The 26609-nt window shown below is 39.5% G+C and overlaps 2 protein-coding genes across 6 annotated transcripts in view; both read left to right on the plus strand.

Annotated features, from left to right (window-relative positions):
* The window catches only part of BTRC (beta-transducin repeat containing E3 ubiquitin protein ligase), a 183587-nt gene that overhangs the window by 22724 nt on the left and 134254 nt on the right, over positions 1-26609 (plus strand). The gene's annotated exons all lie outside the window — the stretch shown is intronic.
* Positions 2082-3083, plus strand: LOC309834771 (BTB/POZ domain-containing adapter for CUL3-mediated RhoA degradation protein 3-like; the record flags this gene model as incomplete). Its single annotated transcript, XM_082673829.1, has 1 exon — positions 2082-3083. The coding sequence occupies one exon, from the start codon at positions 2082-2084 to the stop codon at positions 3081-3083; it is 1002 nt and encodes a 333-aa protein (XP_082529955.1).

Below are 26609 nucleotides of genomic sequence, written 5' to 3' on the forward strand. Positions count from 1 at the left end.
ATTATAGTTCTTATTAGTAAGTTTTGTGTGTGTGTGTTTTCAATATGTACTTATGAAGCAGGAGTGGGAATCAGTCAGCAAACTTTGACCAGACTAGGATTTGACTAGTAGCTTTTTTCAGGGCTCAGGGATTGGGACTCCCCTGGTGGCTCAGTGGTTGAGAATCCGCCTGCCAATGCAGGGGACATGGGTTCGAGTTCTGGTCCAGGAAGATCCCACATGCTGCGGAGCAACTAAGCCCTTGCACCACAACTACTGAGCCTGCGCTCTAGAGCCCGTGAGCCACAACTACTGAGCCCACGTGCTACAACTACTGAGCCCGCATGCCTAGAGCCTGTGCTCCACAACAAGAGAAGCCACTGCAATGAGAAGCCCACGCACCGCAATGAAGAGTAGCCCCCCGCTCACTGCAACTAGAGAAAGCCCGCGCGCAGCAATGAAGACCTAACACAGCCAAAGATAAATAAATAAATAAAAAAGGCTCAGGGATTGATGAATTTGGACTAACAATTCCAATTAATTATGTAAACCAGTAAGAAAGAGTGAGATCTTGTTTTCAATTGATGTGAAAATGTACCCAGAACCTAGAAAGAATGATGCCTGGTAGAAAGGATTAAAGAAGAGATTCTCTTTCTTATTGAGAAATAGAATATATTGTAGTTAAAATTTGAGTTTTGAAATTGGAGGGCACTATTTTTTTATTTTTGGCTGCATTGGGTCTTCATTGATGCACGCGGGCTTTCTCTAGTTGCAGCAAGCGGGGGCTACTCTATGTTGCGGTGCGCCTGCTTCTCATTGCGGTGGCTTCTCTTGTTGCCTAGCATGAGCTCTAGGCGTGCGGGCTTCAATAGTTGTGGCGCACGGGCGTAGTTTCTCCGCGGCATGTGGGATCTTCCCGGACCAGGGCTCGAACCTGTGTCCCCTGCATTGGCAGGCGGATTCTTAACCACCGCGCCACCACGGAAACCCTGGAGGGCACTATTGGGCTGAAGTTTTAATTGCTTAATTGAAGCCATGAAGTTTAAAAAATTTTTATTTTAAAGTGAGACTGACTTTTATTGAACTTGGATTAAGAGAAAATGCGATGAATCAGAAGGAGACAAAGTTCTACTTCCTTAATAAGTGGGTCAGTTATTTGCTTTGACTGAGATGTCACTAATTTTGTGTGGGCTTTGAGTCTAGAGGGGTTATCTAACTCAAAGCTTCATAAACTTTTTTGTTCATGGACCTCACTGAAAATCTTTTGTATGTCATGAGATACTCTCCCCAGACATGCACATGAGTATACCTTTTGTACATGATTTCAAGAGGTTCAGAGATCCTTGAATCCTATCCATGGGTCCCGATCTAGCCTTATTTTAGTGTTGTTACATAATGTATTTTAATTTAAAATTTGTTGTTGATAATTACCATTTCAACATAAGTAATTGTGACTTTAATAAGGGTATGACTATCAGGTCTGAGCTTCATCATAAAATGGCATTTTGAGAAGCTAATGAAATATTATGTTATTTGGTAGTATCAGGAAAAAGGGTACAGACTTGACTGGTGGGTATCAAACATCCTACTGGAATGTCCTGTTCTTAATTTTCTAATCCCCCTAGCCACCCAGGCAAGCAGCCACAATTTATCCCTATCTGTGATGATAGAATTTTACTTGTCAGGGATATATGGATAGTTACACTTAATACTTTATTTGCTATCTACTGATATTTCCATGCTGTTTCTACTTTTATCAGTTTTATTAAAGAAAGAGTACGACCAAGCAAATGCCCAGCAACGTCAATTTACCCTAATAAATGCACTTTACATCTAGGAGATTTGGAATACACTCTTTTGTGTCACGGTGAGCCTTAAACACTGTCAGCATGTTCAGTTATTTATACTCTTCAGCTCTGGGAGGGCTGGGAAACATCGTTTTCCCTTTTTCTTCATCCTCTTAAGGTATCAACACTGGGAATCTGTCCACCTGCTTAGCTCATTCAAAAAACAGTGGTTTATGGTCATTTTAGATCAGTAGTAGTACACTTTGGGCAAAAGGCCTTGTTTGAATCATAGACTATGACTTCTTCCTTTTAAAAATGAGCGAAGGCCTCGCCTCCGCCCCAGGCTCATGCGAGCTGGGTGTTTCCTGTGTCTCTCAGTCCGGGTTTGGAGACTGCAGTGTCTTCCAGCTTTTCATGGAAGAGATATCAGGAGAAAGTGTGGTGAGCTCAGCAGTACCAGTGGCTGCGACCCACACCACTTCGTTCAAGGGCACGAGCCCCAGCTCCAAGTACATGAAGCTGAACATGGGCGGAGCCCTGTACTACACCACCATGCAGACGCTGACCAAGCAGGACACTAGGCTGAAGGCCGTGTTCAGCAGGTGCATAGAGATGCTCACGGACAGTGAAGGCTGGATCCTCATTGACGAGTGTGAGAAGCTCTATGGTACGATACTCAATTACCTTTGTGACGGGGCGGTCCCCTTGCCCGAGAGCCACCGGGAGACTGAGGAGCTGCAGGAAGAAGCCAAGTACTATCTGGTCCAGGGCCTGGTGGAAGAGTTCCAGGCAGCCCTGCAAAACAAAGATACTTATGAGCCTTTCTGCAGAGTTCCTGTTATCACCTCATCCAAGGAAGAACAGAAACTTATAGTGACTTCAAATAAGCCAGCCGTGAAGTTGCCCTACAACAGAAGTAACAACAAATACTCGTATACCAGCAATTCTGACGACAATATGTTGAAGAACATCGAACTGTTTGAAAAGCTGTGTCTGTGCTTTGATGGAAGGGTCCTGTTCATAAAGGATGTCATTGGGGATGAAATCTGCTGCTGGTCCTTCTACAGCCAGGGCCACAAGATCGCTGAAGTCTGCTGTACCTCTATCGTCTACACCACGGAGAAGAAACAGACCAAGGTGGAGTTCCCCGAAGCCCGGATCTATGAGGAGACCCTGAATATTTTGCTGTATGAGGCCCAGGATGACCGGGGACCTGACAGCGTGCTTCTGGAGGCCACAGGTGGGGTGGCCGGTTGCTCCCACCACCTGGACGAGGATGACGAGCGGGAGCGGATCTACATTGCCCAGATCTGTTGAAGGGGCAGGCCTGTTGTCCCTTCGGCTGATCTGTGGTCTGGTGCTTGTTGGGACCCCGCAGGGTCTGACCAAGGGCAAAACTGCCCCTTCCCCTGCCCTCCTTGTTGACCCACTCCATCCTGGGAAGGCCGCCTGGCCTGCTCACAGGCATAGTGCACAAACCACTGCCCGGTGGGCTCCATTCCTTCCTCCTCGGCCTTCTGCCCCGTTAAGCGGGGCTTACTGCCCCCAGCGGATGCCCTGCCCTTTGCTTAGAAGAAATTAAACACAGCCCCAGACTCTGTTCTGGCGTTCAGACAGGACCACCGCTCACACCAGCAGCCTCAGGATGGCTCGCCTGCTGTCAATGTAGCTGTCACCTGGAAATCTCTTCCTGTCTCTGCCTCTGATTCTTACACAGTGTGGAGCGGCCTTCAGCGAGTAGACCAAGAGGACATGCAGATCCCTTTGGGTCCAGTCAGTGTATGTGTTCATGTTAGTTTAAGGGACGTGTGCGACTGTGGATGAGGATGTGTGCCCGTGGGGCCTGGGTGGCCCGCACTGGATCCCTGCTGTCTGCACGGCGCTTGTGTGGGACGGACGTTCTCGGTTACCTACCTCCCTGTCTCCTCTGTGTCCATGACGCACGGGGGAGTGGTGACGAATGTGGGTGGTTGAGACTAGGCTGGTAGAGTAGTTCCAAGGAGATTCGGTTGTGTGTTAAAGTATGGGTGGGCTTTTTTTTAAAATATAAATTTATTTGTTCATTTTTGGCTGTGGTGAGTCTTCATTGCTGTGCACGGGCTTTCTCTAGTTGCGGCAAGCAGGGGCTGCTCTTCGTTGTGGTGTGCAGGCTTCTCATTGCAGTGGCTTCTCTTGTTGCGGAGCACAGGCTCCAGGCATGCGGGCTTCAGTAGCTGTGGCACACAGGCTCAGTAGTTGTGGCTCGCGGCTCTAGAGCGCAGGCTTAGTAGTTGTGTCACATGTGCTTCATTGCTCCGCAGCATGTGGGATCTTCCTGGACCAGGGCTTGAACCCGTGTGCCCTGCATTGGCAGGCGGATTCTTAACCACTGCGCCACCAGGGAAGCCCAGGATGGGTTTTGTCTGCTCTTTGAGGGAAACATTACTGTTTTATGCCAAAAGTATTAATACAGGCAGCCTTTGATAGAGTGTGTTCCAAAAAAACGAGTTTATATTTTGAAATGGTTTTTACTGCTCATACTTTGTACATCCTGCCTTACTTGTGACAGTTGTATGCCTTTATTTTGTATCCAGCAACAAAGCCTACAATAAAACTTTAAAACAATCATGACCGAACCTAAAAATCATGTATCAGGTAGATGCTTTTTAAACTGTTGTGTGGGAAACTTTCATATTAGGCCATTTGTATTTTATTAAAGTGCTAAGGATGGGACTTAAATAATGTTATATAAATATTTTATACAGTTTAAGTTTTAAACACCAACCCTGCTGTTTGGGTTGAACTTTTTTAGAAAATTAATGTGAATGTCTGTTGTGATGTTTTCTGTAGGAATGGAAAAGCCATCATGTAAGTTCTTTTTTTTAAATGTTTATGTGAAGAGTAACTTTGTGGAACAGTCTGATTAGCTGGGGCTTCTACACCTTATGACCAAACGTTTCTGGCTGTCTCTCTACTTTTACATTTCCTCCAACTTTGCACTTGTAGTTTATAGTCTTTGCTTCCCTGGGATATGAACAAGTTCTTGCAACATTCCATGGTGAGTGATACTGTTAGTTGCATACAGCCGTGAGCTGACAATGACAAAGTGTGGGCTGGTCCAAGCTCTGTTATCAGACATATTTTACAAGGAACTGATTTCTTATGTGAGCACTAAGGGCAAACAAAGGTCAATATTTGTATTTAAGAACCATCCAAGTAAAACACTGGCCTAAGATTTGGTAAAGAGTAAAGTTTTATTACACTGTAATAACTTAAAATGGAAAAAGCAGAACAGCTTTGGGTCCCTCGTAATGAGGTTTTTTTCAAATAAGTCATCTGATTGTGGTGACTGGGTGCCTCTGCCCACAATGGTTCCGGGCCTCGCCTCTCCATTGTCCTCTTGCAGTGGTTTAGTGGGACAGTCGCTGTGCAGGTACCACGGCCCTCCCTCTGGAATGTGTGCTCTCTAGGTCTCCACCCAGAGTCATTGTAACATGCGTGTGTCACTAACCTTTCTGTCTCTTTGTGCCATGGAAAAAAACACTATGAGCTTCAGAAGTAGTCATTGTATGTTATACAAGCATCTGTGGACATATATAAAATAAAAGTTATATAACGCTTCTACTTAAAAAAAAATGAGCAAACTGAGACCCAAAGAGGTCATGTGACTTGTTCAAGGTTACAGTTGATGACAGCCTGGATTAGAGCCCACATTTCCTTAATCAGAGCCTAGTTGGTTAACTTTTGACTCTTTTTGTTTTGTTTGTGGTTGAGCTTGTGTTTCTTCCACTGGATGTGATTGATAGATGAATTGAAGGGTGTGTGTGTGGATGTTTAATCAGTGCTTCTATGACTTCTTTAAGAAAGCCTTTTCTACTCTAAGGTTATGAAAATAGTCTCATATTTTCCACTAGAAGCTTGATAGTTTTGCCTTTTACATTTAGAATGTTAGTCTCTCTAGAATTGATCTTTGTGTTTGTAAGGAATTTCATTTCATTTTTTTCCATATGGATTTCCAGTGTCCCAAGCATCATCTGCTGGAAGAATATGTATTCTCCACTGATCTGCAGAGCTACCTCCATCATAAATCATGTCCTTACATGCATTGGTTTGATTTTGGATTCATTATTCTGTATACTTTTCTATTTACTTATCCCTGTATCAGTACCATGCAGCTTTATTCACATAGCTTTATAATAAGCCTTGATATATAGAAGTTAACTATTATAGAAATCAAAATATGGAGTTATAAAAATATTTGTTTTTGAATATGTAAAACATGCAACACAGTACAAAATTCAAAAAATACAAAAGGGTATATATCAGAAAATCTCTTTACTCATCTTTGTAGCATTTATTTTCCCTCCCCGGAGGCCACCACTTTTTCTTGTTTCTTGGAGATTAGTTTAAATTAGATTCTATAAGGAGTTTTCTAGAACTCACCTAGAAGACACCTACCATGGATTAAATACTAAAATTTGAAAACCTTTGGTAGGGAAGATGGCTTTTTTGTTTGTTTGTTTTGTTTTTTAAATGTTAAGAGGCAATGGTGTATAATGAAAGAGCACTCTCTTGAGCCAGATGGTTTAATAACCATTTGACCCTTAGACAAATGCTGGAGTTCCTTAGCCCTTGGTTCTGTTTCCTGTCTGTACTTTCTTCCTATTTCTCATCTTGTAAAACAGGGATAATGATAAACCACACATCCTACCTCATGAAGTCATTGTAGGAAGTAAATCTAACAACACTGTTTTTCAGTTTTGATGTCCATATGATAATTTTTCATAAATGAGCTTTTTTTTTTTTTTTTTTTAATTTGGCTGTGCCAGGTCTTAGTTGCGGCACGTGGGATGTTCGTTGCTGAGTGCAGGATCTTTGTTGCAACAGGCAGGATCTTTTTCTTTTAGTTGCGGTATGTGAACTCTTGGTTGTGGCATGTGGGATCTAGTTCCCTGACCAGGGATTGACCCTGGGCCCCCTGCACTGGGAGCACAGAGTCTTAGCCACTGTACCACCAGGGACGTCCCTAAGTGAGTTTGTTTTTGTTTTTTTTAATTAGAACAAATTTGAAAAGTAGAAAAAATAATCAAACAACAATGAACGAATGAGGGGCCATAACTGCCAACCCCTTTGTATTATGGAACTCCCAGTCTGCCAGTGGAACAGTTGGTTCGTAGGTGACACATTTGACTGTCTAATATCAGGTCAAATGATGGAACCATTTTTTGTGTATGGTGTTAAAGAATGTTCTAGCTTCATTTTTTTTTTTTTTTTTTTTTGCGGTACGCGGGCCTCTCACTGTTGTGGCCTCTCCCGTTGCGGAGCACAGGCTCCGGACGCACAGGCTTAGCGGCCATGGCTCATGGGCCCAGCCGCTCCGCGGCATGTGGGATCTTCCCGGAGCGGGGCACGAACCCGTGTCTCCTGCAGTGGCAGGCGGACTCTCAACCACTGTGCCACCAGGGAAGCCCTCTCGCTTCATTTTTTTACATGTAGCTGTCCAGTTTTCCCATCACCATTTATTGAAGAGACTGTCTTTTCTCCATTGTATAGTCTTGCCTCCTTTGTCGTAGATTAATTGACCATAGGTGCATTGGTTTCTTTCTGGGCTTTCTGACCTGTTCCATTTCTGTTTTTGTGCCAGTACCACACTTTTGATGACTGTAGCTTTGTAGTATAGTCTGAAGACAGGGAGCCTGATTCCTCCAGCTCCGTTTTTCTTTCTCAAGATTGCTTTAGCTATTTGGGGTCTTTTTTGTGTCTCCATACAAATTAAAAATTTTTTTTGATCTAGTTCTGTGAAAAATGCCATTGGTAATTTGATAGGGATTGCATTGAATCTATAGATTGCCTTGGGTAGTATAGTCATTTTCACAATATTGATTCTTCCAATCCAAGCATATGGTATATCTTTCCATCTGTTTGTGTTGTCTTCGATTTCTTTCATCAGCATCTTACAGTTTTCACAGTACAGGTCTTTTACCTCCTTAGGTAGGTTTATTCCTAGGTATTTTATTCTTTTTGTTGCAGTGGTGAATGGAGTTGTTTCCTTAATTTCTCTTTCTGATCTTTCGTTGTTAGTGTATAGAAATGCAAGAGATTTCTGTGCATTAATTTTGTATCTTGCAACTTTACCAGATTCATTGATTAGCTCTAGTAGTTTTCTGGTGGCATCTTTAGTATTCTCTATGTATAGTATCATGTCACCTGCAAACAGTGACAGTTTTACTTCTTCTTTTCCAGTTTGGATTGCTTTTCTTTTTCTTATATGAAGGAATGAAATTCTCTAATTCCTGTAGAGATGTGGATGGATCTAGAGACTGTCATACGGAGTGAAGTAAGTCAGAAAGAGAAAAACAAATATCGTATATTAATGCATATATGTGGAACCTAGAAAAATGGTACAGATTAACCGGTTTGCAAGGCAGAAATAGAGACACAGGTGTAGAGAACAAACGTATGGACACCAAGGGGGGAAAGTGGTGGGCGGGGCAGTGGGATGAACTGGGAGATTGGGATTGACATATATACACTAATATGTATAAAATAGATAACTAATATGAACCTGCTGTATAAAAAATAAATAAAATAAAATTCAAAAAAAAAATTGCAAAGGAAGCATTTGGACAAGGTAGTGAACCATGCCTATATCCTGAACTTGCTCTATTCCTAGTTACCTGATGTTTGTACTCATTCTTTGAACTACCTCACATTCTTCTAATAAATTATGGTTTTGCTCTTAAAAAAAAACAAAAAACAAAAAACCTCCCAACAAATGTACGTCCGGGACCAGATGGCTTCACAGGCTAATTCTATCAAACATTTAGAGAAGAGTTAACACCTATCCTTCTGAAACTATTCCAAAAAAGTGCAGAGGAAGGAATACTCCCAAACGCATTCTATGAGGCCACCATCACTCTGATGATCATCATTCCTTTCATCAGCCACCATCATTCCTTTCTGTGGCTGAGTAATATTCCATTGTATATATGTACCACATCTTCTTTATCCATTCATCTGTCGATGGGCATTTAGGTTGCTTCCATGACCTGGCTATTGTAAATAGTGCTGCAGTGAACATTGGGGTGCATGTGTCTTTTTAAATTACAGATTTCTCTGGGTATATGCCCAGCAGTGGGATTGCTGGGTCATATAGTAATTCTATTTTTAGTTTTTTAAGGAACCTCCATACTGTTCTCCATCATAGCTGTATCAATTCACCAACAGTGCAAGAGGGTTCTCTTCTCCACACCCTCTCCAGCATTTGTAGATTTTCTGATGATGCCCATTCTAACCGGTGTGAGGTAATACCTCATTGTAGTTTTGATTTGCATTTCTCTAATAATTAGTGATGTTGAGCATCCTGTCATGTGTTTGTTGGCAACTGTATATCTTCTTTGGAGAAATGTCTATTTAGGTCTTCTACCCATTTTTGGATTGGGTTGTTCTTTTGATATTGAGCTGCATGAGCTGCTTATATATTTTGGAGATTAATCCTTTGTTAGTTGCTTCGTTTGCATATATTTTCTCCCATTCTGAGGGCTGTCTTTTCGTCTTATTTATGGCTTCCTTTGTTGTGCAAAAGCTTTTAAGTTTCATTAGGTCCCATTTGTTTATTTTTGGTTTTATTTCCATTACTCTAGGAGGTGGATCAAAAAAGATCTTGCTGTGATGTATGTCAAAGAGTGTTCTTCCTATGTTTTCCTCTAAGAGTTTTATAGTGTCCGGTCTTACATTTAGGTCTTTAATCCATTTTGAGTTTATTTTTGTGTATGGTGTTAGGGAGTGTTCTAAGTTCAATCTTTTACATGTAGCTGTCCAGTTTTCCCAGCACCACTTATTGAAGAGACTGTCTTTTCTCCATTGTATATCCTTGCCTCCTTTGTCATAGATTAGTTGATCAGAGATGCGTGGGTTTATCTCTGGGCTTTCTATCCTGTTCCACTGATCTATATTTCTGTTTTTGTGCCAGTACCGTATTGTCTTGATTACTGTAGCTTTGTAGTATAGTCTGAAGTCAGGGAGTCTGATTCCTCCAGTTCTGTTTTTTTCCCTCAAGACTGCTTTGGCTATTTGGGATCTTTTGCGTCTCCATACAAATTTTAAGGGTTTTTGTTCCAGTTCTGTGAAAAATGCCACTGGTAATTTGATAGGGATTGCATTGAATCTGTAGATTGCTTTGGGTAGTATAGTCATTTTCACAATATTGATTCTTCCAATCCAAGAACATGGTATATCTCTCCATCTGTTTGTGTCGTCTTCGGTTTCTTTCATCAGCACCTTATAGTTTTCTGAGTACAGGTCTTTTACCTCCTTAGGTTTATTCCTAGGTATTCTATTTTTTTGTTGCAATGGTGTATAGGATTGTTTCATTAATTTCTTTTTCTGATCTTTCGTTGTAAGTGTATAAGAATGCAAGAGATTTCTGTGCATTAATTTTGTATCTTGCAACTTTACCAAATTCATTGATAAGCTCTAGTAGTTTTCTGGTGGCATCTTTAGGATTCTTTATGTATAGTATTATGTCATCTGTAAACGGTGACAGTTTTACTTCTTCTTTTCCAATTTGGATTTCTTTTATTTCTTTTTCTTCTCTGATTGTCGTGGCTAGGACTTCCAAAACTATGTTGAATAATAGTGGTGAGCGTGGACATCCTTGTCTTTTTCCTGATCTTAGAGGGAATGCTTTCAGTTTTTCACCACTGAGAATGATGTTTACTGTGGGTTTGTCATAAATGGCCTTTATTATGTTGAGGTAGGTTCCCTCTATGCCCACTTTCTGGAGAGTTTTTATCATAAATGGGTGTTGAATTTTGTCAAAAGCTTTTTCTGCATCTATTGAGATGATCATATGGTTTTTCTTCTTTAATTTGTTAATATGGTGTATCACACTGATTGATTTGTGAATATTGAAAAAATCCTTGTAAGTCCTGGGATAAATTCCACATGATTGTGGTGTATGATCCTTTTAATGTGTTGTTGGATTCTGTTTGGTAGTATTTTGTTGAGGATTTTTGCGTCTATGTTCATCAGTGTTACTGGCCTGTAATTTTCTTTTTTTGTAATATCTGTCTGGTTTTGGTATCAGGGTGACGGTGGCCTCATAGAATGAGTTTGGGAGTGTTTCTTCCTCTGCAGTTTTTTGGGAGAGTTTGAGAAGGATGGGTGTTAGCTCTTCTATAAATGTTTGATAGAATTCACCTGTGAAGCCATCTGGTCCTGGACTTTTGTTTGTTGGAAGAGTTTTAATCACAGTTTCAATTTCAGGACTTATGATTGGTCTGTTCATATTTTCTGTTTCGTCCTGGTTCAGTCTTGGGAGTCATTCTTAAACACCACCACAAAAATGAACTGAAAATGGATTAAAGACCTATATGTAAGACCGGGTACTATAAAACTCTTAGAGGAAAACATAGGCAGAACACTCTTTGACATAAATTGCAGCAGTATCTTTTTCAATTCATCTCCCAGAGTAATGGAAATAATAACAAAAATAAACAAATGGGACATAATTAAACTCAAAAGCTTTTGTACAGCAAAGGAAACCATAAACAGGATGAAAAGACAACCCACAGAATGGGAGAAAATAGTCTCAAACGATGCGACTGACAAGGAATTAGTCTCTAAAATTTACAAACAGCTCATGCGGCTCAATATCCAAAAAACAAACAACCCAATAAAAAAATGGGCAGAAGACCTGAATGGACATTTCTCCAAAGAAGACATACAGATGGTCAGTAGACACATGAAAAAGATGCTTGACATCTCTAATTATTGGAGAGATACAAATTAAAACTAAAATGAAATATCACCTCACACCAGTCAGAATGGCCATCATCAAAAATCTATTATATAAACAATAAATGATGGAGAGGGTGTAGAGAAAAGGAAACCCTCCTACAGTGTTGGTGGGAATGTAAATTGGTACAGCCACTATGGAGAACAATATGGAGGTTCCTTAAAAAACTAAAAATAAAAAAAAAATTAAAAAAACTAAAAATAGAGTTACCATATGATCCAGCAGTCCCACTTCTGGGCATATATCTGGAGAAAAACATGGTCCAAAAGGATACATGCACCCCAGTGTTCATTGTAGTACTGTTTACAGATGTGGAAGCAACCTAAATGTCCATTGACAGATGAATGGATAAATATGTGGTACATATATACAATGGAATATTACTTAGCCATTAAAAAGAATGAAATAATGCCATTTGCAGCAACATGGATAGACCTGGAGATTATCATACTAAGTGAAGTAAGTCAGAGAAAGACAAATATCATATGATAGCACTTATATGCAGAATCTGAAAGAAAGATGACACAGATGAACTTATTTTTTTTTTTAAATGAGGGAACAAGTGTCAGTCTATATTATAAAAATTAGAAAACATTAATTTCTTTTTAATATCAAATGAATTTTAATAGAAGTTTAATTTTTTTCCCCCTGTACACCAAAGGATCATCCTGCCTACCTCCTGGCATGTGCACTTTGGAAACCAACTGGTCTAACACATAGGAGGAAGATGCCTTATGGTAGAATTGAGTTCTTTGCTTTTCACATTCTCTTCAAATTTCATACATCATTGAAAGGCATTTGAGTGAGAAAACTAATCTTTAAAACAAGCATAGCAGTATAATGCAGACTTCTTGTACTGTATGTTGTGCCCCTCTAAAACTAAGTATATGCTTTGGAATCCATACCTAGGTCTTCCTTTATTCTAATGTTATAGTAAATAAATTAAAGATTTTACAGAATATGGACATTGTTTAGCTGGACAAAAAGATGTTTCCATTTCAATTCTCTTTGGAAGATTAATATTCTTGTAGGGCTAGGGGTGGAGATTGATGACTAAAGGTACATTATAATTTCTTATTAAAGAAGATGACTCTTTGATAACTTATTTTTTTATGATAATTATTCTTTCAATTTGGAAAAGTTATTCAGAATGGTTCAAATAGCAATAAAATTATTTTTAAGTTTTGGAAATTGGACCTTTCCAGGTCTAATTGCCAGTGACTGATATAATTAAGCTTTATAAATCACTACATCATACCTTGGAATGTAGAAGTACATTTAGATCTCTTGTGTATATATAGAATTCTTACCTCTTAAAATCACAGGAAAAGTACCATTTTGAAGTATTCAGTTCGCCTGGCTTGTGGACTTCACTTTGCTTATATTGGGGACACTAGTTTATTCATGAGATAAGCGTTTTTGGTCCTTTTAAATACTCAATTATATATCTGAACGAACTCTTTGACCAGCGCAGTAGTATCAAAAGTAAAGCTAAAAGCAGGTTCTTCCCCCACTCTCCTCCTCTCTACAAAACACACAGAGATCACAGACTCACTAATTATGAGTAGAGCATAACTACTAATCTTAGGAACAGAGAAGAGAAATAAGGAAGGCCCTAACCTGGAGAGAGTAAGGGTTAAAATTCTTACCACTTTGGACAGGATATAGCACACTCTTGAGAAGAGTTGGTAGGGGCATGTCCCAGTAGCCTACAAGTCCCTATGGAGTGAGTGGCTAGACATGTCAGATTAGGGCAAGAATAGCAGTTCCACCAGTGAGTTCCAGCAGGTGTGATAGCAATAGCATAGATCTGAATGCGTGTTGGTTCGCAGCAGACTGTCCTGGTGATGAGGCCAGAGCCTGCCTTGAGAGGTATTCTGGATGAGTCGTGGCTGTTACCAAGAATGCCAAGCCACACATGCACAGATAATTCACCAATCCTATCAAAGTGCATCACAAAAATCCAGTCTTGAGACTCCAATTTCAACAGCATTAGCACCTAAATTCACATTATTGCACTATAATAAAATTACATCATTTTGCTTATAGCCTAGGACCTACTGGCTTCAGCTAATTTATTAAGTCATTGCAAGGTAACAGTTACTTGGGAGTTTAAGCCTTAGAAAGGATTTTATTGAGGTTCCCTACCAGTACTATGGAAAGAAGAAAGCAGGGTTAGAGAGAGATGGGCTTTTGTGTACGATTTTAGCCCAGTTTGTTGGTTTCATTTTCATGTGAGAGTCTATCCAGGTTGCCCAGGATTGGAATCCATTTGGTGCTAGTTTCTCTCCTTTTCTGTCAGTACCCTCTGTGCTACCATTCCCCCTCTCTCAACCAATCCTTTAAGTAGTGTAACTATCCATTTGCTCTAGCTGCCTTTTTTTTTTTTTTAATTATCATTGTTTTGGAGTTCTCATTTTCTTGTATGGAAAAGATTCTGAAGAAAAGATCTTGGACTTCCCTGGTGGTGCAGTGGTTAAGAATCCGCTGTCAGGGTTCATTCAGCCTTGGTCTGGGAAGATCCCACATGCTGTGGAACAACTAAGCCCGTACGCCACAACTACTGAGCCTGCGCTCTAGATCCTGCAAACCACAACTACTGAGCCCCCATGCCGCAACTACTGAGCCCCCGTGCCGCAACTACTGGAGCCCGCACGCCTAGAGCCCATGCTCCACAACAAGAGAAGCCACCCTGGTGAGAAGCCCTCACACCGCAACGAAGAGTAGCCCCTGCTTGCCATAACTAGAGAAAGCCCACACGTAGCAATGAAGACCCAACTCAGCCAAAACTAAATAAGTAAATAAATTAATTAAAAAAAACAAAAACAGATCTTGATCCAGTCATTATTTTTGCTGTTTACATTTGCCAACCCTCTCCTCTTTAGTCTTTAAAAAAAACTGGCTAGAAACCAAATTGTTAAATTGTTATTTCAGAGGTTGGAAGAGTAGTGGAATTTTTCTTTAAAAAATGAACTTAAGAAAATGATCCTGCTATGATCCTCAGGTTTGGTTAAATAAATCATCTTTTTCAGTTCACTGCAAACTACAAAATTTATTAAAGTATCTCAGCTGTGATTAAAATTAAAATGTGTCTTGTTACATTAATATGTGAAAATTAGTTCAATCCTATAAAAATACTACATATTATAAATAGTCTTTTAGATGCCTTAGGGAACTAAGGGGGATCTTAGTAACATTAGTAACATTTGCATATTTTCTCCTCAAATAGTAATATTTCCATGTTTTGTTTATAAGCAATAAATATATATACATATTCATGGATATTTATACTATGGGAGAATTTTTTTTTGGGCTGTGCTGCTCAGCTTGCAGGATTTTAGGTCCCCAACCAGGGATCAAACCCGTGCCCTTTGCAGTGGAAACGTGGAGTCCTAACCACTGGACCGCCATAGAATTCCCACTATGGGAGAGATTTTACTGTATCTTGGTCAGCTGATCAAAGGGCTTAAAAGATCTGAATTTAATGATTTAAGCTATTAAATTAAAATAACCTTTTGCATATACGGAGTCCTGTTATAGCAAATACTGGTACAAGAAAGGGTTGTAACAATTGATAGTTGTTTTTTTTTTTAAAAAAAACACACTTTTATGTACTGACATGATGGTCCTAGTAATGGATATGGTGATCTAGTAGCCAAAATATTTTTAAAAATTTGTGTTGCCGATTTAGAACAATAAATGCTTTTCTTTGATCTTTTCTATAAATAGGAGTTTTTATAAATACTCAATTTATACTATAAAAGAATTTGAAGTGTATGAACTTCTTCAGGATTCTACTACCATGGAAAGCCTTGAATTGAAGGTAAAGATTTTAAAATGGAGTTTACCTAGTATAAAGCCCACTACTTAGAGCTCTGGTATTCCTAACAAATGATGTTGGATTACCACAGCAAAGTATGCAGTATAGAACTGTATTCATTCTTGATTTTTCTACCTGGGACAGGTATTAATGAACAGTTTGCCACAGCTCATAATCATGATGATATTGCTATCTTTTGCTTGGGGAAGTCTGTGTAAAAGTAATTCACTGCTAATGGTAGATAGTCTTTAGGTTTCAGGTTTCAGGTTTCAGGTATCAGGTTTTTTAAAATTTTTTTTTTTTTATGATGAAAGTTCCTATCAAATTAACTCTTCCCTCAAAAGATTTTAAAATGGATTTTTTATTGCTTAAATAAAATTCTTATGTAAATTTTGTTACTTTCTTCATGGGGAAGTCCAGTGTCCTTAAGAATACAATCCTAAGAGAAAGTTGTTACATATTGGAGAAAGGCAGGATGATTGTGTTGTTATGGCAACTCAAATGGAGAAAATGAAAACAGCACAGATAAGCTGCATCCTGTTGTCATAGCAACCATAGTTGTGAAAATGATTAAAGCTGGTCTAGAAAGGATGTACTGCAGCCTTAGTCAATCAGAAGTATGTAATGTAAGAAAGGACAGGGAGAATTGGTTTTAGACAGAAGTTAAATCCCTCTGGTGCCACAAGTTGCTAGTATCATTGCATATAGACAGATCTCTGTCCTTTCTAATTATATTTCAACTCAGTTTTATTGCCTCAGATCATAATAATGGTAGGAAGGAAAGATAAATACAATAACTATATGAAAAGCTTGTGAATAAAGCTTTTTTGGTAGCACATTTAGAAAGAAATTGAAGTCACAAAATTTTAACTGAAAGTGGCTTTAAAAGAACAGTAAAATGTTTTCATTTTCTCCTCTTTCCCTTCTCTTTTCCCTCATTTCTTACCCAATGCTTTATTTTCATTCTTTTCTGTAATCTCTTTTCTGTATCATTTTAGTCTTAAGTGTTGAACTGCAACATAAACGCCTAATGTCATGGCAATATGTAAAGGATCAAATGAAGCATTGTGACTGCAGATGAACAGATGGGTTTGGTGATAAACGATAAGCATCTTGTAGGTGAAATTTGTTTTAGCTATGTCCTTCAAACTTTAGCTATAATCAAAGCTTCTTAATTATTTTAAATGCCATTATTTCTTTCCCAACTTTTATTTGCCCACCATAGCAAAATATTTCTTCCCAGTGGAGTGGAGACATGTTAGGAATGAAAACTGTGCTCTTTGTTCAGCATCTGGCTGTTTGCACAGGTTTTTGTGGTAATAGAATCGGAATCTCTGTGTAAGAGTATTGATCTGCTGCTTGGTAGGTACTGTGTAAAAGAAGTATCTCAGTAACAATGTGTTAAAGTGGTTTAAGAGCAGTTTCTATTACAAATGGGGTGGAGGAAGATGGAGTTCTGCGAGACTGGACACATGCTATAAATATCCATAAAACTGAGGGGTTGATCTAAAAACTGTGGTGTTGAAATTCCCATATTTCTTCCACATTTAATTGCAAATAATTGAACACTACCTGAGCATGAGTACATGAATGCCGTTGCCCTTTTGCCCTTTAGTAGAGGTTTTTATATTTAATGTTCTTGTGTTGTAGTTGGAAACTGCGGTGTGAATGTCAGTTATGAGAGATAGTATCGACTGACCATAAAAACAGTGTTTTAAAGTAATCCATTGAATATTTTCAGTCAAAATCCAAATATTAATGTTGACTTGCTTAAATATAAGTTAATTTTCATAAATAGGCTCTTTAAACAATGCTTGATTTTGCCTGACTAGAATCTGTCCTTTGGTATAGGCATAGGGAAGAAAGTTCTTACGCGCCGGCTCAGCGGCCATGGCTCACGGGCCCAGCCGCTCTGCGGCATGTGGGATGTGGGATCCTCGCAGACCGGGGCATGAACCCGTGTCCCCTGCACCGGCAGGCGGACTCCCAACCACTGCGCCACCAGGGAAGCCCAGAAACTTCTTTTTAAAAAAGAGAAGATGGGGAAAGAGAAGAGAGAACTAGAGTTTTTTTGTTTGTTTTGAAAGATTTGTAGAATACTCGTCCCTTTTTTTTTTTTTTTTTTTTTTTGCGGTATGCGGGCCTCTCACTGTTGTGGCCTCTCCCGTTGGGGAGCACGGCTCCGGACGCACAGGCTCAGCGACCATGGCGCACGGGCCCAGCCGCTCCGCGGCATGTGGGATCTTCCCGGACCGGGGCACGAACCCGTGTCCCCTGCATCGGCAGGCGGACTCTCAACCACTGTGCCACCAGGGAAGCCCTACTCATCCCCTTTATGTTGTTATTTAGTAGTAGTAGGTCATATGTGACTCACGTGACTTAGATCAGACAGCTTAGGCTAATAAATGGTTCAGATACCCAGCAAACACGTCAAAGATTCCTTCAACAAGTTAGCTAACATTTTGTAAAGGAGTTGGAAAATGAAAGCCTACCATATGTGCCTGTATACTGTTATGCCTAGATATTGTAGTGCACTGGGATATAACAGTGCATGAATTTGAATCTCCCTTTCTCTTAGCTTATCTTGGAACAGAAATTTTTGAGGCTAGTTTGTAAATCTGTAAAAACGTTTTATATTAGAATCTGATGTGCTGATTTTAAGATTGGTGTCTAAAAGTGGACAGTGTCATCATCACATCAAATGTCAATGTGCATTTGAGATTTACTAGTTTGCATCTTGGCTTGTGCTAAGTTAGATTGTAAGATCAGGTAGTTAATTTTCTTGGAAGAAAAAAAAAATTAGCTATACTCATCACTCCCCAGTTCACAATTTCTTGTCACATTTCACTTGCTCCAGAAATATTAGTTTTGGAACCTTCTTGTGAATATGTAACTCTTAATACTGATGTCCTGAGAGAAAGGGGAAGAATTTGTTATCTAACCTAAATAATAACCACACCATCACAGAATATGTCCTCACAAACGCATCAAGCAATCAGATAGCCAGTAAACCTATTCTGCTAAATTCCATAAACTGAATGGGGAGGGTAGATTATGTTCATTTTTGTTTCTTACTAGGGAACGTGACACCTGATCTTTGAAATGGTTATTTATTTCATATATTGTAGCTGCCAGTCAGCCAGCCATTTGCAAATAGTGAAATAAACACACTGCTGGAAAGGAGTTTCTTCTCTATGGGTCTGTGGTGCCCAGGAAGTCAGATGTAATGTGGTTCCATTTATTTATGTAGGCATTTATTCTCTTTCTAATGAGCAAGTAGTTTTCTTTTCTCTATTCCTACGCAAAAGTTAAATAAAGGAGTACCCAAGGAGGGCTGGGATACTTGGTTTGTAGTAGTTGAAATACCGTTTGATATCAGGGGATCTTTTCATAAAGAGAGTTTCCCTCTCAGTTAAGAAGAAAGCTCCAGAGAGCGCTCCCTTTTGATCTCATTGTTAGAGCAAACATATCTGTAGAGAGGGGGATGTTCCAGAAGTCCAGTGTGAGGATTTGTCTCATCCTCCTCCGCCTCCCAATCAAAGGATTTTACTCTGTGGCTTCTTTTGCTCTTTTTGCCTGTGAAGTGAGGGATAAGAGCTAATTGCTCATATGGCAGCCAGCCTGCCTTAATATGTGGATTATTAACATGATACTGTCCTCTGTTGAGTCATAGCAACTGCTGTGAACAAATGTGTAAATCCATACTGGAAAAAAAGTGTTGCAAATGCCTTTCATCAAAATGGAAGACTGCTTCAACTTCTGTTTACTCCTCTAGTTGCAATCAAGCTTTCTTTTTCTTTTTCCTCTCTTTTCCCTTTCTCTCCTCCCTCTCTCTTTCAGAAATACATAAAGCCTAATCCTCCCAATGAGTACTGTGATCATTTGAAGTTTGTGTATAGGCCAACCCCATATCATCAAAAATCGTTGTGTAACCCCATGATTCCCAGGCCTCAGCTGGTGGCCTAGTTATTTCAAACAATATTTAATGCAATAAATTCTAGTGCAATAAAAGAATTTGGACAGTCCCTTAGAGCTTATTGCAGTGGGATTTGACTTGATTTTAATAAAATGAAATGCCAGTATAACCAAATAATTTCTTTGTGGCATGATTTAAAAGGCCTTTAAGTACAGGTATAGGAGATTGAGTTTATAAAACCTAATCTGAATAATTGCAGTTTTATTCTTACCGAATAAATGAACACTTCAGAAATATAGGAATCCTCCTTACTTAGCATAAGGTGATTTTTAATAATTAGCAAAAGAAATGTAAGTGAACAACCTTACTTTTTGTACTGTTATGGGGAGAATAAAGATACCACCTGGCTGTATGCATAAATTTGTGTACTAAGTTGGTTGATTACTGTAGATGGGTCTTAAAAATGACTTTTTGGTACAGAAAACATGTGGCATCTAGGTATTATGATGCCATGCTGCCTGCTAATGTTGAATATTTTGTGTGATTTTTTTTTTTTAAAGAAAATTGTTCTTACTCATTCAAATTCAACAGTCTTACAGTAAAGTCAGCCATAGACCAAATATTCAGGACTTATGTTGATACAAATGAAAGAAAAATACAACACAAGTATTTGGTAATTAAGAAAACCAGAATGTCAATGTTAGAAAAATTTGGTCATAGTCTTGTACTCTGGAGTCCTTATCTTAAGCCAATAACTTTTAAGATCTTTTGTTTTCTGTACTGAAACAGAATAGTGAAAATGTTTTTATAGAAAGTTATGAAAAAGAAGTATGTATTAATTTGCTTTGGGTCATTCTAATCTCTCTGGTAAATTCATAATTAGGAAAGCCTTTTTAAGACTGTGTTCTAGTCTCACAGGTACACAGCTTCTCCATATCTGGTAAATTTAAATTCATATGTGAGGAGGTTATGTTTTTTTAAAGCATATTATTTACACAATTCACTGGAATGGCTCCTTTGGAAGTTGGGTGGCTCTCTTATGTAATTATGTACTTAGTAACCCTGCGTTACACAGCAGTAGGAATTCAAGTAAGAATAATTTACTGCTTATGCATAGTTATTAGAATTTTAAAGCATTTGCGCAAAATTCTAGTTTATCAGAGTGTTATATTTGACTAATTGCATACTTAATAAATAATAATGAATAAAATTTATTTTAGAAAGCAGCCAGGTTTGAATCCTAACAGTTCTAAATAAGCATCAGGAGCTGCTTCCTCCTCTCCCCCTTCACCTTATTGTTTAAAGGGATTTCCGTCCCTTTAGGCCAGATTTTGTAGTGAAACTAATAATTACTGTTAAAAAAATCCATATTAGATGTGTTAAAGATAGACTTAAATCATAGAATTATGGAATTTTATTGCTGCAGGTGTTGTTAGAAATATTTTAATCTACTCCATTTTACCAGTGGAGAAGCTGAGGCACATGGAAATTAAGTGAACTGCTCAAGATCTTACAGTTGGTTTGAGTACGAGTCTGCACCTTGTCCTGGATTAGTGTCTTAACTCCTGGATTAGTGTCACACCTATTCTCAGTTGTTATGATAATTCAACAGTTCACTTCACCAGGGATTTCTTGAACACTTCTGCTGGACTAGGCAGTGGACTAGGCATCCAAAGATTATAAGAAAAGTGTGAGTTTATATGGGCTAACAATAATGATATCAAACTAGTAATATTTAAATTCTAATTTATCTAGTGTTTTTCAATGTTTATAAATGTTATAAATGTTTAAAGTTGGCTGAGCCTTTAAATCTAAATTTCCTACTAGATTATAATTTCCTTTAAGGCAGGGACTCACTTGCTTTTCATAACGTTAATCCAGTTTCATTTTGGAATGCTTAAATAAAAAAAATTTTTTTTTGGAGCATTGATGACATTGTTGGAATAAGTGTAGCTTCCCATGGTATCTACTCTGGGGATAATACTCATTTCAGAATTACACTTTTTTCTTAATTGAATACTTTTGATTTCAAGTTAAAAATTGTCTCATTTCCGCCTTAAGCAAGAAGGAGCACCTATTTTAAGGGTACAGAGATAGCTCATGGAACTAAAGGGGAAGATGTCAGGCACCACAAAGACATGGAGCCAGGCATTGGAACACCTTTAGTGCTCAAGGCAGCCACCTTGTATACCTGGGATAAATCCCACTTGGTCATGTTTTATAATCCTTTTTATATGTTGCTGGGTTTTATTTGCTAGTATTTAGTTTAGGACTTTTGCTTATATATTCATGAGGAATGTTGGTCTGCTTATCTCCATTCTGCTACTGAGACTGTCCAATGAGTTTAAAAATTTCAGTTATTTTCAGTTCTTATATTTCCACTTGGTTCTTATATATATCCGTTATTTCTTTGCTAATACTTTCTATCTTTCCATTTCTTTCAAGAATGTTTGCCCTGAGTTATTGGAACGTTTTTATACTATTTATTTATTTTTAAATAAATAAATTTATTTATTTTTGGCTGCGTTGGGTCTTCATTGCTGCATGCGGGCTTTCTCTAGTTGCGATGAGCGGGGGCTACTCTTTGTTGCAGTATGCGTGCTTCTCATTGTGGTGGCTTCACTTGTTGCGGAGCGCAGCCTCTAGGCACGTGGGCTTCAGTAGTGGCTCTCGGGCTCTAGAGTGCAGGCTCACTAGTTGTGCATGGGCTTAGTTGCTCCGAGGCATGTGGGATCTTCCTGGACCAGGGCTCGAACCCATGTCTGCTGCATTGGCAGGTGGATTCTTAACCACTGCACCATCAGGGAAGTCCTGGATTATTTATTTTTTGTATTCCATTTTATCTCCTCCGTTGGCTTAATAGGTACTTTTGTTTTGTTTTAGTGGTTGCTCTAGAGAGCACAATATGCATTTAGAAATATTTACTGAGGGAAATCCCTGGCAGTTCAGTGGTTAGGACTCGGTGCTTTCACTGCCAGGGCCCAGGTTTGATCCCTGGTCAAGGAACTAAGATCCCGCAAGTTGCATGGCATGGCCAAAATAAAAATTATTGAGGTGAAATTCACATAACGTAAAATTAACCGTTTAAAAGCAAACAGTATAGGGTCATTTAGTACATTCACAATGTTATGCAATCATCACCTCTATCTAGTTCCAAAACGTTTCCGTCAGTCCAAGTAAAACTTATTCATTAAGCAGTTTCTGTCCATTTCCCCCTTCCTCCAGGCCCTGGCAATCACTAATCTGCATTCACCTATTCGGGATATTTCATATAAATGGAATCATACAATATGTGATCTTTTGTATATAGCTTCTTTTAATTAGCATAATGTTTTTGAGGTTCACCTTGTATCAGTACTTCATTTTTAGGGCTGAATAATATCCCATTGTGTGTATATTCATTTATCTGTTCATTTGTTGGTGAACATATAGGCTGTTTCTACCTTTTGGTTATTGTGAATAAGGTTGCTGTGAACATGTCTGTACATATATTTGTTTGAGTATTTTCACTTCTTTGGGGAATATACCCAGGAGTGGAACTGCTAGAAGTGGTCACATGGTAATTCTATGTTTAACTTTTTGAGGAACTGCCAAGCTGCTTTCTACAGTGGCTGAACTTTTCATATTCCCACTAGCAGTGTATGAGGGTTTCAGTTTCTCCACACCCTCACCATAACTTGTTATTTTCTGGTCTTGTTTTGTTTTGTTTTTAATTGTAGCTTCAAAAGCTTTTGAGACTGGGTAGGACTTCGATGATAAAGATACTTCCAGTCTATCTGGATCTCCTGGCATGCTTTTTTCCTGAGGTATCTAGATAGCTCTGGGGTTTTTTTGTTTCTGTTTTTTCTGTTGCCATCCTAGCGGGTGTGAAGGGCATCTTGTGGTTTTGACTTTTATTTTCCTAATGACTAATGATGTTGAGTCAATGTTTTTTTTTTTGTCAATTTGTGTATTTTCTTTGGAGAAATGTCTATTCAAGTCCTTTGTCCTTTTTTTTTTTTTTTGCAGTACGTGGGCCTCTCACTGTTGTGGCCTCTCCCGTTGCGGAGCACAGGCTCCAGACGTGCAGGCTCAGCGGCCATGGCTCATGGGCCCAGCCGCTTCACGGCATGTGAGATCTTCCCGGACCGGGGCACGAACCAGTGTCCCCTGCACCGGCAGGCGGACTCTCAACCACTGCGCCACCAGGGAAGCCCTAAAATTTTTTTTAAATGAGAAAGATTTAAAGATATTTACCCACATATTTGTATTTCTGGAACTTTTAATATTTTTGTGTGGGGGACTTCCCTGGTGGTGCAGTGGATGAGACTCTGCTCTCCCAATGCAGGGGGCCCAGGTTTGATCCGTCGTCAGGGAACTAGATCCCACCTGCATGCAGCAACTAAGAGTTTGCATGCCACAACTAAGGAGCTGGTGAGCTGCAACTAAGGAGCCTGTCTGCCACAACTAAGACCCGGTGCAACCAAATAAATAAATAAATAAATATTAAAAAAATTTTTTGTGTGGATTGTATCTGTTATTTCCAAACATATTTGGAAAATATATGCTTTCTCCCCACTCACTCTCCTGGTTTTCTTAATGGGATACCAAATTATACATTTGTTGGACCACTTGCTTATTTTTCATGGGTCACTGAGGCATGATTCAATTTTTTCCAGTCCTTTTTCTCGTAGTGCATTATTTTGCATATTGCTATTTCTTCAGATTTACTGATCTATTCTTCTACATTGTTGTAGTTAGCTGTTAATCCCGTCTCATGAAATTACTATTTCAGACATTGTATTTTCCTTTTCTGGAAGTTTTATTTCATTCCTTTTTTGTATCCTACGATTCTAGAATCATAGAATAGCTGTTGTTAGACTAGCTAATGTTAGAATAGCTATTTTAATGTTTTGGCCTGCTAATTTCATTTTTTTAAAGTTTAAAAAAATTTTAAAAATTAAAAAATATTTTTATTTATTTATTTTTGGCTGCATTGGGTCTTTGTTGCTGCGCGCAGGCTTTCTCTAGTTTCAGTGAGCGGGGGCTACTTTTTTTTTTCCGCAGGCAGAAATGAGTTTATTGCATTAGAAAAAATACCAAAGAAAAGCAGCAAACACCTCCGTACTCCAAACAATTATTAGTTTGACTTCAAGGGCGAAAAGGAATCTCAAAGGTACAAACTTTATTTCTGGGAGGGGGTGACAGTCTCATCCCTCCTCCTCCTTCCTTGTCCCTTTAAACCAATGGACCTCGATAGAGGTGTCCACCTGTGTGATATAATCACACACGTCTTTCTCATCCTGCTTGCCTGCGCACGCCCGTGTGGAGCTAGCTGGTCACAGTGAGCAGGCTTCTGAGGTTCTGGGATAGACAGAGAAATGTGAGGATGGGGCTGGGGGGGTTCCTAGCCTGAGACCAGGTTTCCAGTTAGTGATGGTGGGACTAGGGTCGGGGAGGGGGAGGGCTTGCCTTCCTGCAGAGCTGAGAAGACAGCTTATTGATCCCTCCTTCTTGCCGGGGGCTACTCTTCATTGTGGTGAGCAGGCTTCTCATTGTGGTGGCTTCTCTTGTTGTGGAGCACGGGCTCTAGGTGTGCAGGCTTCAGTAGTTGTGGCACGCAGGCTCAGTAGTTGTGGCTCATGGGCTCTAGAGCGCAGGCTCAGTAGTTGTGGTGCACGGGCTTAGTTGGTCTGCGGCATGTGGGATCTTCCCGGACCAGGGCTCGAACCCATGTCCCCTGCATTGGCAGGTGGGTTCTTAACCACTGCGCCACCAGGGAAGTCCGGCCTGCTAATTTCATTATCTCTGTCATTTCTCGATCTGCTTCTATTGACTGATATTCCTCCTGATTATGGGACACATTTTAATGCTTCTTGTCTCATCTAGTAATTTTATTTTATTTTATTTTACTTATTTATTATTTTTATTTTTTATTTGTGTGTGTGTGTGTGGTACGCGGGCCTCTCACTGTTGTGGCCTCTCCCGTTGCGGAGCACAGGCTCCGGACGCACAGACTCAGCGGCCATGGCTCACGGGCCTCGCCACTCTGCGGCATGTGGGATCTTCCCAGACCGGGGCACGAACCTGTGTTCCCTGCATCGGCAGGCGGACTCTCAACCACTGTGCCACCAGGGAAGCCCTATTTTATTATTATTATTATTATTTTTTGGCCACGCTGTGAGGCTTGAAGGATCTTAGTTCCCCAGCCAGGGATTGAACCCAGGCCCACGGTGGAAACACCCGAGTCCTACCCATTGGACCGCCAGGGAATTCCCTCATCTAGTAATTTTAGATTAGACATTATGAATGCTACATGATTCAGTGTTTGTATTTTGTTGTCTTTTTAAAAGAATGTGTTGAGTTTATTTTGGCCAGTAGTTAAGCTTCTTGCAGTTTGATGCTGCTGTGACTTGATTTTAAGCTTTATTAGGATAGGTTTAGTGTAACCTTTATACTAGTGTAGTTTATCCCTACAAGTGAGGTGTGAGCTTTCTGGGGCTCCTACTCAATGTCCCACATGTTCAGTTAGGCTTCTGCAATCTGGCTGGTCAGAACAGAAAAGTTCCCCAGCTCTGTGTGGGTTCTAGGAGTTGTTGAGCTTATAGCTCCTTCATGGTTTTTTGCCTGGCCTTATGGAGTTTCACCTTATGCAAACAGGACTTAGTGTTTAGGAATAGACTTAAGGAGTCCCCTGTTCAGTTATCTAGAGCTTTTTTCTGCATAATTCTTTCTCCAATACTCTGACTCACCAATTCTGTTCTCTGTTTCCTCAATAAATGGTCCTATTTTGCTCTTCTTGGAGTCCCCTTTCTCATGCCACAGACTAGAAAGTGCTTTGAGGTTTAAGACTTGGACTCATTTAAGACTCATTTATTTTCTGTCTTTCAGGGATTACAGTCTGGTACTGCCTGTTGTCCAATGTTTTCAAATATACGTTTCACGTATTTTGTCCCTTTTTCTTTCAGTCTATGATGGGAGGGTAAGTTTGATACCAGCTACTTCCTTATTGTAGTAGCTGAGGTCTAATGTTGTTTTACTTAGAGTTTCTATTTTATTTAAATTTAATGTACTGGAAGTCCTCACTTTGCATGGTTCTGATAAGCACAAATTTCAGTTACTACAGTTTAGTTAAATAACACCAGTACCCCAAAACATGGTTCAAATTTCAGTTATCAGAGTTTATTAACTGTAATTTTTGTAAAGTGCAAACTTCCTTGCTAGCTCTCCAGTCCACAGATCACTATGTGGAAAACAGATGCACATCATGATCAGTCAGTCGCTTTCAGTCTGTTGATTAGTCACATACATACTGCACAGTGTGCACTTGTGGGCACACCTGACCTGGGT

The sequence above is a fragment of the Grampus griseus genome (assembly GCF_964374135.1).
Source record: "Grampus griseus genome assembly, chromosome: 16".
Classification (NCBI taxonomy): Eukaryota; Metazoa; Chordata; class Mammalia; order Artiodactyla; family Delphinidae; genus Grampus; species Grampus griseus.